This window comes from Strix aluco, chromosome Z, assembly GCF_031877795.1.
Source record: "Strix aluco isolate bStrAlu1 chromosome Z, bStrAlu1.hap1, whole genome shotgun sequence".
Taxonomy (NCBI): Eukaryota; Metazoa; Chordata; class Aves; order Strigiformes; family Strigidae; genus Strix; species Strix aluco.
In genome coordinates, this window is record NC_133971.1 from 48,611,760 (window position 1) to 48,627,187 (window position 15,428).

At 42.3% G+C, this 15,428-nt stretch overlaps 1 protein-coding gene across 2 annotated transcripts in view; it reads right to left on the reverse strand.

The window, feature by feature from the left end:
* The window catches only part of HSD17B4 (hydroxysteroid 17-beta dehydrogenase 4), a 72,247-nt gene that overhangs the window by 24,826 nt on the left and 31,993 nt on the right, over positions 1 to 15,428 (reverse strand). For both annotated transcript variants that reach the window (XM_074813789.1, XM_074813790.1), the window contains exon 17: positions 13,012 to 13,077. In XM_074813789.1, the coding sequence (XP_074669890.1) occupies positions 13,012 to 13,077 (66 nt within the window). The remainder of the gene's footprint in view (positions 1 to 13,011; positions 13,078 to 15,428) is intronic.

The following is a 15,428-nucleotide window of genomic DNA, read 5'->3' on the forward strand; positions in this document are numbered from 1 at the left end:
AGATAAAAGGATTTATATGTTCCTCCAGATAACCAACTATTTTTCTCAAAGTAAGCATATGGGGAAAATAAACAAAATAGACAGTTTAAAGTTGATCACAATAGTTTCCAATGCCTAAATATATTTTATGGAAATCTGGATCACTCATGATTCTATTGTTTAACAAGACAGTAATTAAGAAATACAAGTGTATAATTTCCTGGACTACTTTAGGTTTGCAATTATATGTTCTTAGTGGTCTGGACTATCCAAACAGTACCTTATTCCCTATGTATCTTTGTCTCCCTCAAGAATAAGAATTACTATAATGTTCAAACACCTTCACATACAGGAACAGGTATAACAGGTATAAAATGTCACTACATCTTTTCTCCTTCCTCACCCCACATTATTCATATCTTTACTGTTTATCCCTAACACATATTTTTCAAATTTAAAATCAACTTATATATTCTGGCACAGGCTTCACAGAACATTAGCCATTTTTCAGCAGCATGTCAAATGTACAAGAGGCCTTTCCTTTAACAGTGCCTCTCAATCAAAAAGAACAAACCACTTTAGTTTGGGGAACTTCAAACGGAATAACAACTTTTACATCCTTTACTAAGACATGCATGGAAAGGGGAGGACACAAACTCTTGGTAATGATGAGCATCTTGTTTAAATATTATGACTGACAGGCATTTTAGTATCTTTTCTTCTTTTATCATAGTACCTTTTCTTCTTTTATTGTCTTACCACAAAAAATTCTAGTACAACCCAAGCCCTCAACTATTTTTTAAAATTGCCATGATTAGAAAATTATATTCTGGATCTTCCCAACAGGAATAAACATGGGGGGTGGTGTGTATAAATCTTGAAAATAGCATAACATGTAACAAACTTTTAAATTAATTACCATTACAAATGCTCGCTCACTATACAATTTCAAGGGTTCTGAGTATCATCTCTGCATACTGAAATCTCTAGGCAAATTAGAAAAAACATCATGAAATCCTTCCAATGGCTTCACATTCGTTTGTTTTGCTTGTATCATCCTTTGTTCTGAAGCACTTTTTTCCTGGCATGCTCTCCGTATCTGTGAACAAACTGCAGCACTTCATTTTCTCTAACATGAAACAAACTATTTATGCTACAAATAGAAAAAAAAAAAAAATCACCCAAGGCTCTCGGGAGGCTCTCTTGGGCTATTCTCTGAAGTTAATTTAAATTTACATGTTTTCAGGCAATGCTTTACTACAATCTTTACAGCACAGGGCATTAAAAAAAAAATATTTGTCCTGTAACCATATTTTCCCCACCCATGTACATGTTTTTATCATCTTCTCTCTAATGTAACATTATTGCACTCAATCAAAAAACTACCTTAACACAAAACACCTACATGTAATGTTTTTCTTCTAATCATAGAATGGTTTGGGTTGGAAGGGACCTTAAAAATCATCTAGTTCCAACCCCCCTGCCATGGGCAGGGACACCTTCCACTAGACGAGGTTGCTCAAAGCCCCGTCCAACCTGGCCTTGAACACTTCCAGGCAGGGGGCATCCACAGCCCCCCTGGGCAACCTGTACCAGTGTCTCGGCCACCCACAGTAAAGAATTTCTTCCTTACATCTAATCTACACCTAGCCTCCTTCAGTTTAAAGTCATTGCCTCTCATCCTATTGCTACACTCCCTGATAAAGAGTCCCTCCCCATCTTTCCTGTACCCCCCTTTAAGTATTGGAAGGCCACTATCAGGTCTCCTCAGAGCCTTCTCTTCTTCAGGCTGAACAACCCCAACTCTCTCAGTATGTCCTCACAGGGGAGGTGCTCCAGCCCCCTGATCATCTTTGTGGCCTCCTCTGGACCTGCTTGAGCAGATCCGTGTCCTTCTTCTGTTGAGGGCCCCAGAGCTGGACACAGTACTCCAGGTGGGGTCTCACAAGAGCAGAGTAGAGGGGGAAAATCACCTCCCTTGACCTGCTGGCCCAGGATACTGTTGGCTTTCTGGGCTATAAGCACACACTGCTGGCTCATGCCCAACTTTTCATCCACTAATATCCCACAAGTCCTCCTCCGCAGGGCTGCTCTCAATCCACTCATCACCCAGCCTGTATTTGTGCTCGGGATTGCCATGACCCATGTGCAGGACCTTGCACTTGGCCTTGTTAAACTTCATGAGGTTTGCATGGGCCCACCTCTCAAGCCTGTCCAGGTCCCTCTGGATGGCATCCCTTCCCTCCTGCATGTCAACCGCACCACACAGCTTGGTGTTGTTGACAAACTTGCTGAGGGTGTATGCAGTCCCATTTTCATGTAGCCAAAGATGTTAAACAGTGCCGCTCCCAACACTGACCCCTGAGGAACACCACTCGTCACTGCTCTGCACTTGGACATCGAGCCATTGACTGCAACTCTTGGAATGCAACCATCCAGTCAATTCCTTATCCACTGAGTGGTCCATCCATCAAATCCATGTCTCTCCAATTTAGAGACAAGGATGTCATGTGGGACAATGTCAAATGCTTTGCACAAGTCCAGGTAGATGACATCAGTGGCTCCTCCCTTATCTATCAACACTGAAACCCCATAATAGAAGGCCACCAAATTTGTCAGGAACAATCTGCCCTTAGTGAAGCCAGTGTGGCTGTCACCAATCACCTCCTTATTTTAATCTGTTTAAAATAAGTATAAAATCTCTCCAAGAAAACAAAAAACTGGAAATAACCAACTTTTTCTTCTCCATATAATGTTAACAATTACTTATTCTATCTAGGTGTACATTCTCAAAACCACACATTTAAAATGAAAACACAAATGAAATCTATGTAGAATACAAGATGACTTTCCACAGGTAACTATCCACATCCCAACTACACAGAAGCTTGTAAGGGTCTTATCATACAGTCCTCAAAGTAAAGCACTGTCTCATAGTACTCAACCTGTTGACAAAAGGCAAAAACCACTTTACAGTAGGTTTTAGTTTAATAATTCATCAGGCTGTTGACTGTTTCCCATGCACGTCTTTCCTTCCAAGATGTCTTTTTAATAAGTTTTTATTGCAAAGTCCACTCTTCTATGACAAACTAGATTTGTCCATAATTGTCTTCACAAATGTTTCCAGTTACATGCAGTTTAGCTGAACTTGACACAGTTAAAAACTAAACTCAGGTAGCTAGAGGACAGCAGTATGAGCAAGAGGACTGCAAGACTGAGAATGACTCAGGGAAGGACACTCCTGCAGTCCTAGTCACAGGATACTGATGACACTACTTGAAACATAGCACATGCCAAGTATTTTCTCCTCTTTCAGAGAAAATGGAGAAGAACTGTATTTTAGAAAAAACCCAAACCACTAAAAAGCAGCAGTTTTCTTCACACCCTGTCAGTCAGTGCTTGATCTATAGCTGCAACAGAATGCCTTACATAGCTTGTATATTTTAAATCCTATCAGATTAGTCCAGGTGTGAATCTACTGAATCTCTCTAAAAATCTCTGAATGAGTAAAGAAATCATTATATTGCTAAACTGGCTTTTTTTTAATATTGCTCACTGTATCACATTCTCAAAAATCACCATTGGATATTTTATGTCACTCCTTTAAACACAATTAAAATGCCTCAAACATTTATAAACATGCTTACACTGCAGACTGAAAACTGTAAGACAGCAGAAAAGGTCGTAACTGTCAGCAGCACAAACGAATTTAACAGCTCTCCAATTTAACATCTGAAGGCCTAATTCTTCAAAGCGCATCACATTTTTGAAGTACACCACAGAAGTTTGAAACACAGCTTCTATGAATTTCAATTTCAGTCTGTGATGTTCAGACACCCTCCTGCTAGTCTGACTCCCAAATTTGATCTTGCAAATTCCATTGTCTAATCCTCTCCTATCAGTTATTGATTAAGGCAAACCCATGTCTGAGTACTTTGAGATATCTGGGTTACAGTTGCCCACATACAATAAGAATTTTATGGACAAAGCAAAGAAAATACATTGTTGAAGAACTGCAGCTCCAGCCAGTCACTAACCACAAGATCATTATCCTCTCATTACTCCTTCTCAGAACACAACTTCTTGCAACACAGGAAAACTGACTTCCTACACTGTCTCAGCTCATGCCTAGAGCCCTCTCTTTGCCTGCAGAAGGAGCTCTTGAAGGAGAGAAAACACACCATTTATGACTGCATGACTGAAAACTGTATCATAAAGCATTGAACACAAAAGGGATTAAGACTACAAACAAAGCAAGCTCTATTTGGAATTTTTATCTTTTTAGAGACTTTGCAACAATTAAAACATTACTGTAGTTTTCCAAATGAAAGCAACTTTAAAATGACAGGATATCAAAAAGCTGTTCCTCCAACAGACCAGTTATCAGTCTCAGTTTCATCAGTTCTAACAAGGAATTTAAAAATTTTTGAAAGCAAGGACGACCAATTTTCCTGAGCCAGGAAACCACAGAACGGAAGTATGCTTAAGATACCCAAGTTGCATTGAAAAGCACCTCTGGTAGAAATTCACATGTGATAGCTCACATGACACTGCTTTGCAGAGACTTACAGGGGGCAGAGTTGCTTGTACACAGTTGGTCCCAAAGCACGGTAGCCTGAGACATCATGTTTTTCAAAATCTATCTTTTCTACCTCTTTGTCACATCTATTTCTCCCTGTCAATGTAAATAACAAATACACAGTCAGAATTTAAAGTACGAGAATGCTTTAGTGAAATATATGATACTGTTGGAAGCAAAGAGAATTTTTCAACTGGCAACCGTTTCTTAAAATTATTAGACATTTCACTGAAATGAGCTGACATTAACAAAATCTTGGAAGTCCCGCAAACTCCACATGTTACAGCTTTATTTTTTTCCATATAGGCAAATAGGACAGGTAGCTTTCAGAAGAAAGTGGGATAAAAACCAGAATAGTAAAGCTGAAACAACTTCTTGAAAAATTCCATTTTATGAGCTACTGTTATACTGTTATTTATTGTCAAAACATTGTGTATTCTGAATATTAATTCTGATGTTCAAAGCTAGAGAACAGTTTATTTCTTGGGAGGCAACCTGCACAATATCAGAATGCTGTAATTTTTTCCACAAGCAAACAACAGAAACCCCCTCAACAAACTCAAGACTCCATATCTGTTTCCTTTCTCAAAAGAGACCTGCATCACTTGGACATCTTAAACACCCACTGCAGCTTATTTTGTGTGTCATCAGAAAACAAATTCCCAAGAAATCAACACATATAGGAAGGGCATGAAAAGAAAACTCCAGAGACAAAACTCTCCAGAGATACAGGTGTCCTGGTTTAGCCAGGATAGGGTTAAGTTTCCCCAGCAGTGGGGGGGGAGCTCTAGCCGGGTTATTCAGATACCATGCGGACGTCACATCCTAGCGTGGGAGCACGGGGCGCGTGGTACGCGTCTCACTCCTGTATTGGTAGATATACTTTGCTCTGTTCATTGTTATCACTGTCATTCTTATTGTTGTTGTTTGCTGTGTTGCTGTTGCTCTGTTGTATTAAACCTTTCCTTATCTCAGTTTCGGGGCTTTGTATTTCACTCCCTTTGTGGGGGAGGGGCGGTGGCCGCGTGGTCTCAGGCCCCGGCAGGGACTAAACCACCACAACTTTGGCGCCCAACGTGGGGCTGGAGAAGACTGAGATAAGGACAAAAGAAGAAGGTGTGTTAGAGCAATCTGTTAGGTGTAATTTTTTCTGGTTTTATTTGTATTGTTTGATAAGAAATGTTTGCAATGCTGGCCAATTTGCTTGCGTGGTGGGGCTGGATTAGTCCTCATGTCCACTCTGTGCTCCTAGTACTGGCATTTGTTGTCAGTGGAAAACGTGTCAAGGGTTTTATTTTGCTCTACTGGTTACTGTCTGCTTATAATGGGCTCGTATCGCTGCTTGTGGGGGTGAACCGCTACCTGTTTGCTCCCTGGTCTTTTGTTTGGGGTCTCACCCCCTCTATGGGTGAGCCAGGGGAGGAGATTCTCTCAGTTTTTGAGAGTTTCGGCTATCCCTGGAGCATCCAGGCCACTGTGTTCACGGCACAATGATTTCTGAATGTCTGCCAGATCTTGTTTTGGGCCATGCGGTACTTCTCCAACAATAGCACCACCCAGAAACCTGCCCCGGGGGCAGATAGTTATAAATGGCAGGGTGTGTGGGAAAAGATGGGCAAGTGCCTGAGTCAGTGGTCACCTCCAATGGTTTGGGATCTCACTCCCGAACAAGTGCAGAGTCCTGATAAACTGGTGAAGTGTTTGGAAAAGGTGTGCTGCCAATCTGACAAACCCCGGGAGACACAAATCCTTGCGATGTGCTGGGGGCTTGCCCATGCTTACCGCATTGCCCTTAACACTGATCACTGCCCTCAAGGGGGAGAAAGGGCTGCAGGGTCTGAAAGTGAACTTACTGGTGCAGCAGCTGGGCCAGGGGGACAAGCAGTGCCAGTATCAGTCACCTCCACCAGCCCAGCAGCTGGGCCAGGGGAACAGGCAGTGCCAGTACCGGTCAACTCCACCACTACAGCAGCTGAGCCACAGGGACAAGCAGTACCAATATCAGTCGCCCCGATACGGAAAACCAAATATACCAAAAGATCCCCTTGCAATGTACAGGGTGATAATGAACCAGGCCCATCACGAGAGCAGGAGGAAGAGCCAGAGGTAATCATCCGATCTCTACCATATCGTTATATGGTGGGATCTCTACCTAGAAGCTGAAGTAAGCTTAACTGGGACGGACTGGCATAAGCACCCCATTGTGACTGGCCCAGATGCCCCGTGCATCCTAGGTATAGATTACCTCAGGAGATGGTACTTTAAAGACCCAAAAGGGTACCGGTGGGCCCTTGGTATAGCTGCCCTGGAGGAGGTTGAGCAATTGTCCACCTTACCCGGCCTCTCAGAGGACCCCTCGGTGGTGGGGTTGCTTGAGGTTGAAGAGCAGCGAGTGCCAGTTGCCACCAAGACGGTGCACCGGCGGCAGTACCGTACTAACTGAGATTCCCTGGTCCCCATCCATCAGCTGATCCGTTGACTAGAAAGTCAGAAGGCAATCAGCAAAACTCATTCACCTTTCAACAGCCCTATATAGCCAGTGAGAAAACCTAATGGTGAATGGAGACTAACCGTGGACTACCGTGGCCTGAATGAAGTTACACCAGCGATGAGTGCTGCAGTGCCGGACATGCTAGAGCTCCAGTATGAGCTGGAGTCGAAGGCAGCCAAGTGGTACGCCACGATTGACATCGCTAACGCGTTTTTCTCCATTCCAATAGCACCAGAGTGCAGGCCACAGTTTGCGTTCACTTGAAGGGGTATCCAGTACACCTGGAATCGATTGCCCCAGGGGTGGAAACACAGCTCCACCATTTGCCATAGACTGGTCCATCCTGCACTGGAGAAAGGTGGGGCTCCAGAACACCTGCAGTTCATTGATGATATCATTGTATGGGGGAACACAGCTGAGGAAGTCTTTGAGAAAGGAAAGAAAATAACTAAAATCCTCCTGAAGGCTGGTTTTGCCATCAAGCAACAGAAAGTTAAGGGGCCTGGAAGGGAGATTCAGTTCCTAGGAATAAAATGGCAAGATGGGCGTCGCCACATCCCAATGGAGGTGATAAACAAGATAACAGCCATGGCCCCACCAACCACCAAAAAGAAGACTCAGTCCTTCCTGGGTGCTGTGGGGTTCTGGAGGATGCACATCCCAAACTACAGCCTGATTGTGAGCCCTCTCTACCACGTAACCTGCAAGAAGAATGATTTTAAATGGGGCCCAGAGCAACAACAAGCCTTTGAACAAATTAAGCAGGAGATTACCCTGGCAGTGGCCCTCGGGCCAGTCTGGACAGAGCAGGAGATTAAGAACGTGCTCTACACCGCAGCCGGGGAGAATGGCCCCTCCTGGAGCCGTTGGCAGAGAGCAGATGGGGAATCCCGAGGCCGACCTCTAGGCTTTTGGAGCCGGGGATACAAAGGCTCTGAAGCTAACTGTACACTGACTGAGAAGGAGATACTGGCAGCATACTAAGGAATTCGAGCTGCCTCAGAAGTGGTCGGCACTGAGACACAGCTCCTCCTGGCACCCCGACTGCTGGTGCTGGGATGGATGTTCAAAGGAAAGGCTCCCTCCACACGTCATGCAACAGATGCCACGTGGAGTAAATGGGTTGCGTTGATAACACAAGGGGCTCGAATAGGGAACCTCGACCCCCCAGGATTAGTAGAAATGATCATAAACTGGCCAGAGAGCAAAGATGCTGGGATGTCACCAGAACAAGAGGTGAAACGTGCTGAGGAGGCCCCACCATATAACGAGCTGCCAGAGGAAGAAAAACAATATGCCCTGTTCACTGATGGGTTTTGTTGCATTGTGGGAAAACATCAACGATGGAAAGCTGCAGTGTGGCATCCCACGCGAGAAACCACTGAAGCTGTTGAGGGACAAGGTGAATCGAGCCAGTTCGTAGAGGTGAAAGCCATCCAATTGGCTTTGGAGATTGCTGAGCGAGAAAAGTGGCTGAGGCTCTATATCTACACTGACTCGTGGGTGATGGCAAGTACCCTGTGGATGTGGTTGCAGCAATGGAAGCAGAACAACTGGCAACACAAGGGCAGACCCGTCTGGGCCGCTGAAGTATGGCAGGACATTGCAGCCTGGGTGGAGAACCTCGTTGTGAAGGTGCGCCATGTGGACACCCATATACCCAAGAGTCGAGCCACTGATGAACATCAGCATAACCAGCAGGCGGACCAAGCTGCTAAGATCAAGGTGGCTCAGGTGGACTTGGACTGGCAGCGTAAAGGTGAACTGTTCATAGTCCGGTGGGCCCATGAGACCTCGGGCCACCAAGGCAGAGATGCAACATACAGGTGGGCTCGAGATCGAGGGTTGGACCTCACCATTGACACCATCACAGAGATCATCCATGGATGTGAGATGTGTGCTGCCATCAAACAAGCCAAACGGGTGAAGCCCCAGTGGAATGAAGATTGATGGATGAAATATAAATATGGAGAGGCCTGGCAGATCAACTACATCACACTGCCACAGACCCGCCGAGGCAAGCACCACGTGCTCACAATGGTGGAAGCAACCACTGGATGGCTCGAAACTTATCCAGCGTCCCACGCCACTGCCCAAAATACCATCCTGGGCCTTGAAGAGCGAGTCCTGTGGCAACATGGCGCCCCAGAGAGGATTGAGTCGGACAACGGGACTCACTTCCAAAATAACCTCATAGATGCCTGGGCAGAAGAACACGGCATCGAGTGGGTCTACCACATCCCCTACCACGCACCAGCCTCTGGGAAGATCGAGTGCTACAATGGACTATTAAAAACTACATTGAAAGCAATGGGGGGTGGAACCTTCAAACACTGGGACACACATCTGACAAAGGCCACTTGGTTAGTCAACACAAGAGGATCTGCCAATCGAGCTGGCCCGGCTCAGTCAAAACTCCCACGTGTTGTAGATGGGGATAAAGTCCCTGTGGTGCGCATGAGGGACCTGCTGGGAAAAATGGTCTGGGTTAGTCCTGCGCCGGGCAAAGGCAAACCCATCCACAGGATTGTTTTTGCTCAAGGACCTGGGTGCACCTAGTGGGTGATGCAGAAGGATGGAGAGGTCCAATGTGTACCACAAGGGGACTTGATTGTGGGTGAAAACACACCGTGAGTTATACTGTGCTTTTGTTAATTTTTCTTTGTCAATGCTAATTGCTAAGTGGCAGCTGGATGTGACGCACATGGTATAGAATAAAGGGGTGGATTATGTCCTGGTTTAACCAGGATAGGGTTAAGTTTCCCCAGCAGTGGGGGGGGAGCTCTAGCCGGGTTATTCAGATACCATGCGGACGTCACATCCTGGCACGTCACATCCTGGCGGGGGAGCGCGGGGCGCGTGGTTTTATACATCTGCTCCTCTCACTCCTGTATTAGTAGATATACTTTGCTCTGTTCATTGTTATCACTGTCATTCTTATTGTTGCTGTTTGTTGTGTTGCTGTTGCTCTGTTGTATTAAATCTTTCCTCATCTCAGTTTCGGGGCTTTGTATTTCACTCCCTTTGTGGGGGAGGGGCAGTGGCCGCGTGGTCTCAGACCCCGGCAGGGGCTAAACCATCACAACAGGTCATTCACTCCCTGTGATTCTTAATTGCAGTAGGAACCATTCAGCAAAATCTGTTTGATTAATTTAAGGCCCTGGTTCAAAAACCAGAAGGACAGAGTAGCTTGGTGATACTGAAGCTCTGTAACTACATTAAACATTCCCTACAGGGTTGAAATTGAATGATTCATTTCTTGCTAAATGGCTAATAGTCAAATACCCTCTAGGCTTCTTGATCAAAAAGTCTATTTTATTCAAAAGATTTATGGCAGTATATCTAGTAAATGATAGCTCAGGTTACAGAGAGAGAACAAGGTAAAAAGATAGCACAGCACATGCACATCTCTACAGGGCAAGATGGAAAAAATGTCACCTAGTTCTTTGTGGAAATTCACAAACACACAGATGAAATATTTTATGTTCTTCTTCAGCAGAATGCAAATTTTAAGCCTTAAAGCCTTTTAGAAGGTCATATACTCCTGAATTTTTCTTAACCATTTTTCATCTTTAAGCAGCTTACACCATGAAACTGCAACTCATCCATAAGCACTGGGTGGTGTTTAAAGAAATTCTCAGCAATGGGTACAGATTTGAGAGGAATAAACATTTATTATACTATCTGCTATTAGTCTTTGATACCACTAATCAGAGGGATTAGCTTGTTCTGTCAATGGTCACTGACACAACACAATCATTTTTCAAGGAACTGTAGGTGACTGTACCCTCCATTCTGCTGAACACATGGTGAAGGACAAAAATGGTTACTAGCCCGCTGTTCCCAGCATCCTCTTCACTAAGTAGCATTTCCTCCTGTCTGAAAACATGTAAAAAACATTCTTCCTCTTGGAAAAAACTTAACTCAGTGTAGCTGAGTTAGAACTGAATATAACTTTCAAGATAATCACAGTCATTGACTTCAGTGAAAGGTAGGAGTCATCACTGTAAACATTTTTAAAACATGCATGATGGTCTTCTTACCAGGAAGTTTACTACATGATCATGCTATGAAAAGTTAAAGGGCAAAAATTATAATTACAAAGAGCAGTTTAGCCACATAATTGTGCTACCACAAAAACTGAGAGGTGAATGTCACAACTAGCATTGAAAATTAATACAGTTCGTTAACTCAAATGCCATCTGCAAACTGACTCCTTCTGTCTCATACTCTATACTAATTCAATAGCTGAATGGCAACAGCCAACACCTTTTTCATTTAAATACTAAGAAAAAAAAATTTCAGAAATTTTGATGCAATTTGTGTGCCAGCTTCCATTTTCAAGAAGATTGACACATAAATGTAAGATCTTGATAACATTTCCCCAAGCTGTCCTTCACATGAAAGTCTGTATTCCTGCCCATAAAGTTTCTAAATTCTACACATTCCCCCTCCTGTACACAGGCATCATCACTTAAGCACAGATGCTACTGAATAATTCGGCACATAAGCCTTCTTGTGATTCTCAAAGGCTGTGGCTCCTGCAAGATCTAATTGGAGAGGAATTCTCTTTATAAACCTACCTGTCAGAGTAGATCTGAAAATAAAACAAGTGTGAAGGCTACTCTGTGCCACTTCCTTTACTTCCAGAAATCAATTTTGCAGTAGCAGTTTCCCAACTTCTGCATTACAGGGTCACTACCATCCTCTTATCTCATGAACTTAGCATTTTATACACGGTAACAATTCCAGACATAAGAGTTTAAGGCTCAGAAATTAACATTACTGTATGACAAGGGGATCATGTCATCTGAAAATTGATGGACCTGGAATTCTGATATAATCATGCAGAGGAGAATCCAAACTAGGGTTCCAACATTCAGAGTAAATACTTTTAACTATTGAGGCATTAGGGTTGCTGTATCTTATCTATTAAAGTGCTGGCTGCTAGAGAGCACCTTCCACTACATTTAACCACCTGGCAGGAACAAAGTACTCTCTCACTGTTCCCGGCTCCTTGCTCACCTTGCCAACTTTCAACGAAGCCTGTTCAGAAGAATTAGCTATCTGTACCTCCTAGACCTATGCTGTGCATTTTGGGATGCAGCATGTAGATTGGTGACAGAAATGCTGATCTAAGCTCTCTTTCCTGGTTTAAGTGGCTAGGACTAACTTGGACTTCAAGCACATGAATCAGCTGCATGAGACTTAAAGTTTAATCACTCCAGATATAATCAAAAGCTAAGCAGAAATCACAGTTACCACAGTTCAGCTGATGCTCAACACTAATTGCACCTCCAAAAGCTACAGCCTCCTGTCATACCTAAATTGCTTTTGAAAATACTACTCAGTGTCCTAATACTGGTAGCTCCAGACATTCCTGTCTTATTTTGACCTGTGTATGTTTACCTGCAGAGGAGGATGTATTTATTTACCCAGGTTTTTGCCTATGGAAAGTAGATGCCTGTGATCCAGTGGGACTGTGGACAGATGGAAACATATCTGGCCAGACAACTGTCAGTATTTCCCTGACTGCTACTACTACAGAAATTTAACTTCTTCAAAACTATGAACTTTAAGCACTTTCTTTTTTGGTCATGATGCGTTTGCTTGCACCATTTGTGGTAAATTTCATAGATTCTGAACCTCCTTTTTTTTTTTTTTTTAAACTACAACAGAATACAAATGTTCATCTCCTCCTCCTATGTAGAATTTTGTAATAAACGATTATAAAATTGCATCAGCCTTATGAAAATAATGTTTTTAGATAGTATACTGAATACACTGTCATAACATTACCTAGCACAAATTTTAGCCTCACATTAGTCAAATATATATACACACACAAATATATAAATACCTGAGGCGTACCAGAAAATTTGAACTATTAGTGAATATCACATCAGACTCCTTTCTCTAAACAAAACTAAAATTTCCACACCTAGAGCATACAAAACTTTACCTGATCAACTGTTGTGACATCAGAAATTACAGCATCAGGGGGTCTCTTGGGTGGATTCACCGTTACCTAAAGCAAAAGTAGTAGTATTAATATTTCACCGCAAAAATCTTTTATCCACACTATGCTAGAATATGTCAAGTATGTATAAAAAGAAACAGCATTTACATAGCTGTTAAGGTTCCTCCTACCCTTTCTACATTTACAGACAAATAGAAAAATATATTTAGACCAGAAAAAGTCTTTTATCAAGGTTAGCTTTACAAATATAGCTATCCTGAGGCATCAGATCTGGCTAACAGTTACACATTATAGCTGATCAGTTTGATTACATTTCTTTCAAACTATTCAAAAAAGCTCAAGCAAGAATTAATCACTCTGAAAAAATAGTTATCTCATAGAACATTAGTGTTTTGGAACACAGAAACGAAAATGAATCTTTTAAAATAACACTTTAAAAAGCACCACGGAGTACAAAATTATTTACTACCTCACTCAGGGACTACCTCACTTTTGGCCTTTATAACCTTCCAGTTCTTTTTTTATTTTGAACTTTTTTCTTTGGTTTTTGCCATGACATTATGCATATTAAGCCCCACATTACTGTAAAAAGCTGTTCCTTGTGCAATCTACAGCTTCATTGTTCAGTTTTGATGATATACACTTTACCAGCAGACTGACAGAGACCATCCTAGATCATGATAAACACGAAGAACACCACAGCAATTTAAAACTATTAAAGCTGCTGAAGTCTTTTTCCCCCCCTCTCTTTTCTGTGTTTTCAAAGCAAACAAAAAAAAAGCTGTAAGAGAAACTGGCATAGGCTCTAAAATGAAAGGAAGCAACTTGATTCTCACCTGTAGCAATTCTACTTAATCTTAGTTTGTGCAAGCTCTTTACCAAAGAAAGGAGAAATCAAAGGAAAGTGAGTGCTGTGTAGTTTCACACCTAGTAACAGCAAAGACTCTTTCCTGTTTATTAACAGCAGTGCAAAGCCACCTCTTGGGTGGAAGACTTGAGAACACCACTCCTGCTCTTGTCACTTCAGAGAATCACAATAGATCTACACATTAATAAGCTTGTGCCTGGGCTAGGACACAACATGCTTTCAAAACAAGAATGGCTTGCCAATCTATTTCCAGATGGTTTAGAGAAACTCAACCTGACCTACCCAGCCATTAAGATGCTAAAACTAGCCAACACATGAATAATTAAGGAAACCTCTCTGCCACTAGGGCAAGAAAACCCCAATTCAAGAGGAAAGACATGACTTACACAACATGCTGCTTATCACAGACCTCAACTTGGAAACTTGTTTTCCTCAGTTTGCAGATACAAAACGTGTAAAATGACAAAAAGACACATTATAAAATACGTCTGATCACCTCGGGATTTCTTTTTGGCACAAAGGGACATGAAAGCCTAATTAGGAAGGTTTGCAAAGACAAAGCAGGAAAAATTATCATTTGAAACTGGCCTCTTGCATGCAGAGGCCTCTGTTAAATTTGCTATCACTGTGTTGTCTTAACTGGACTACATCTTGGTTTCTCCTACCACAAGAAGGACTGCTGCCTGAAACAGGTATTCTTTATATTTTAAAATGTAAAATCATTTATACAGCATTCTCATACTTCACTAGAGCAAAGAAGTTGCAGTTGCTTGATGTGCAGTGTTTAACTAAAAAGTGCCAAGGCACTACACTGGACTCACTAATGCTGCCACTATGAATTAGCAATGTTTGAACCACTTTGAACCACTATTTTCTTTACATGTACTATCATAAGATCTAATAAAAGAAGAATTAAGGGTTCCGAAGACCTTCATACACTGTCTGCGCAACAATATTCTGTCAATTTTTTTATACTACACAGATGTTTTTTCCATTTCTCTTTGAAGCACCAGGCATTTCAAGATTTGATTTGTGAAGTTACATATGGGAAAACTTCTATATAATTGATACAGATTTAAGATAAAAAACTTCTAAGTTGACATCCATTATCTACAGTATTACAGATGTATAAAACCTAGATATTTCATTATAAATTTTCAAAAATACTGAGCTTAAAATATCCTCTATTCAATTGACTGTTTATTACTGTAGTGCCTCAAGGCAGTAGTTTACAATAACAACAGTTAGTCACAGGTGGCACTACCCTTAAACACAGTATTGAAGGAGACAATAGTTAAATGCCAGGTACCTGAACAGCTACTTCATGCATTTGGACACGTGACACTGTCTGTCATTTGCTTACTCTCCCAAAATGCAGGAATTCCGCTCCACTGGAAGTGAGAAACTATAATGCTATTACACTCTTTTCCTCTTTAAACTTTCCAAACCTCTTTCACGCAAACACATAGATTTATGAAGAGCTACATCTAGAGTTCTGTTCTAAAATTGCACGTCCAAACCTAACACCACA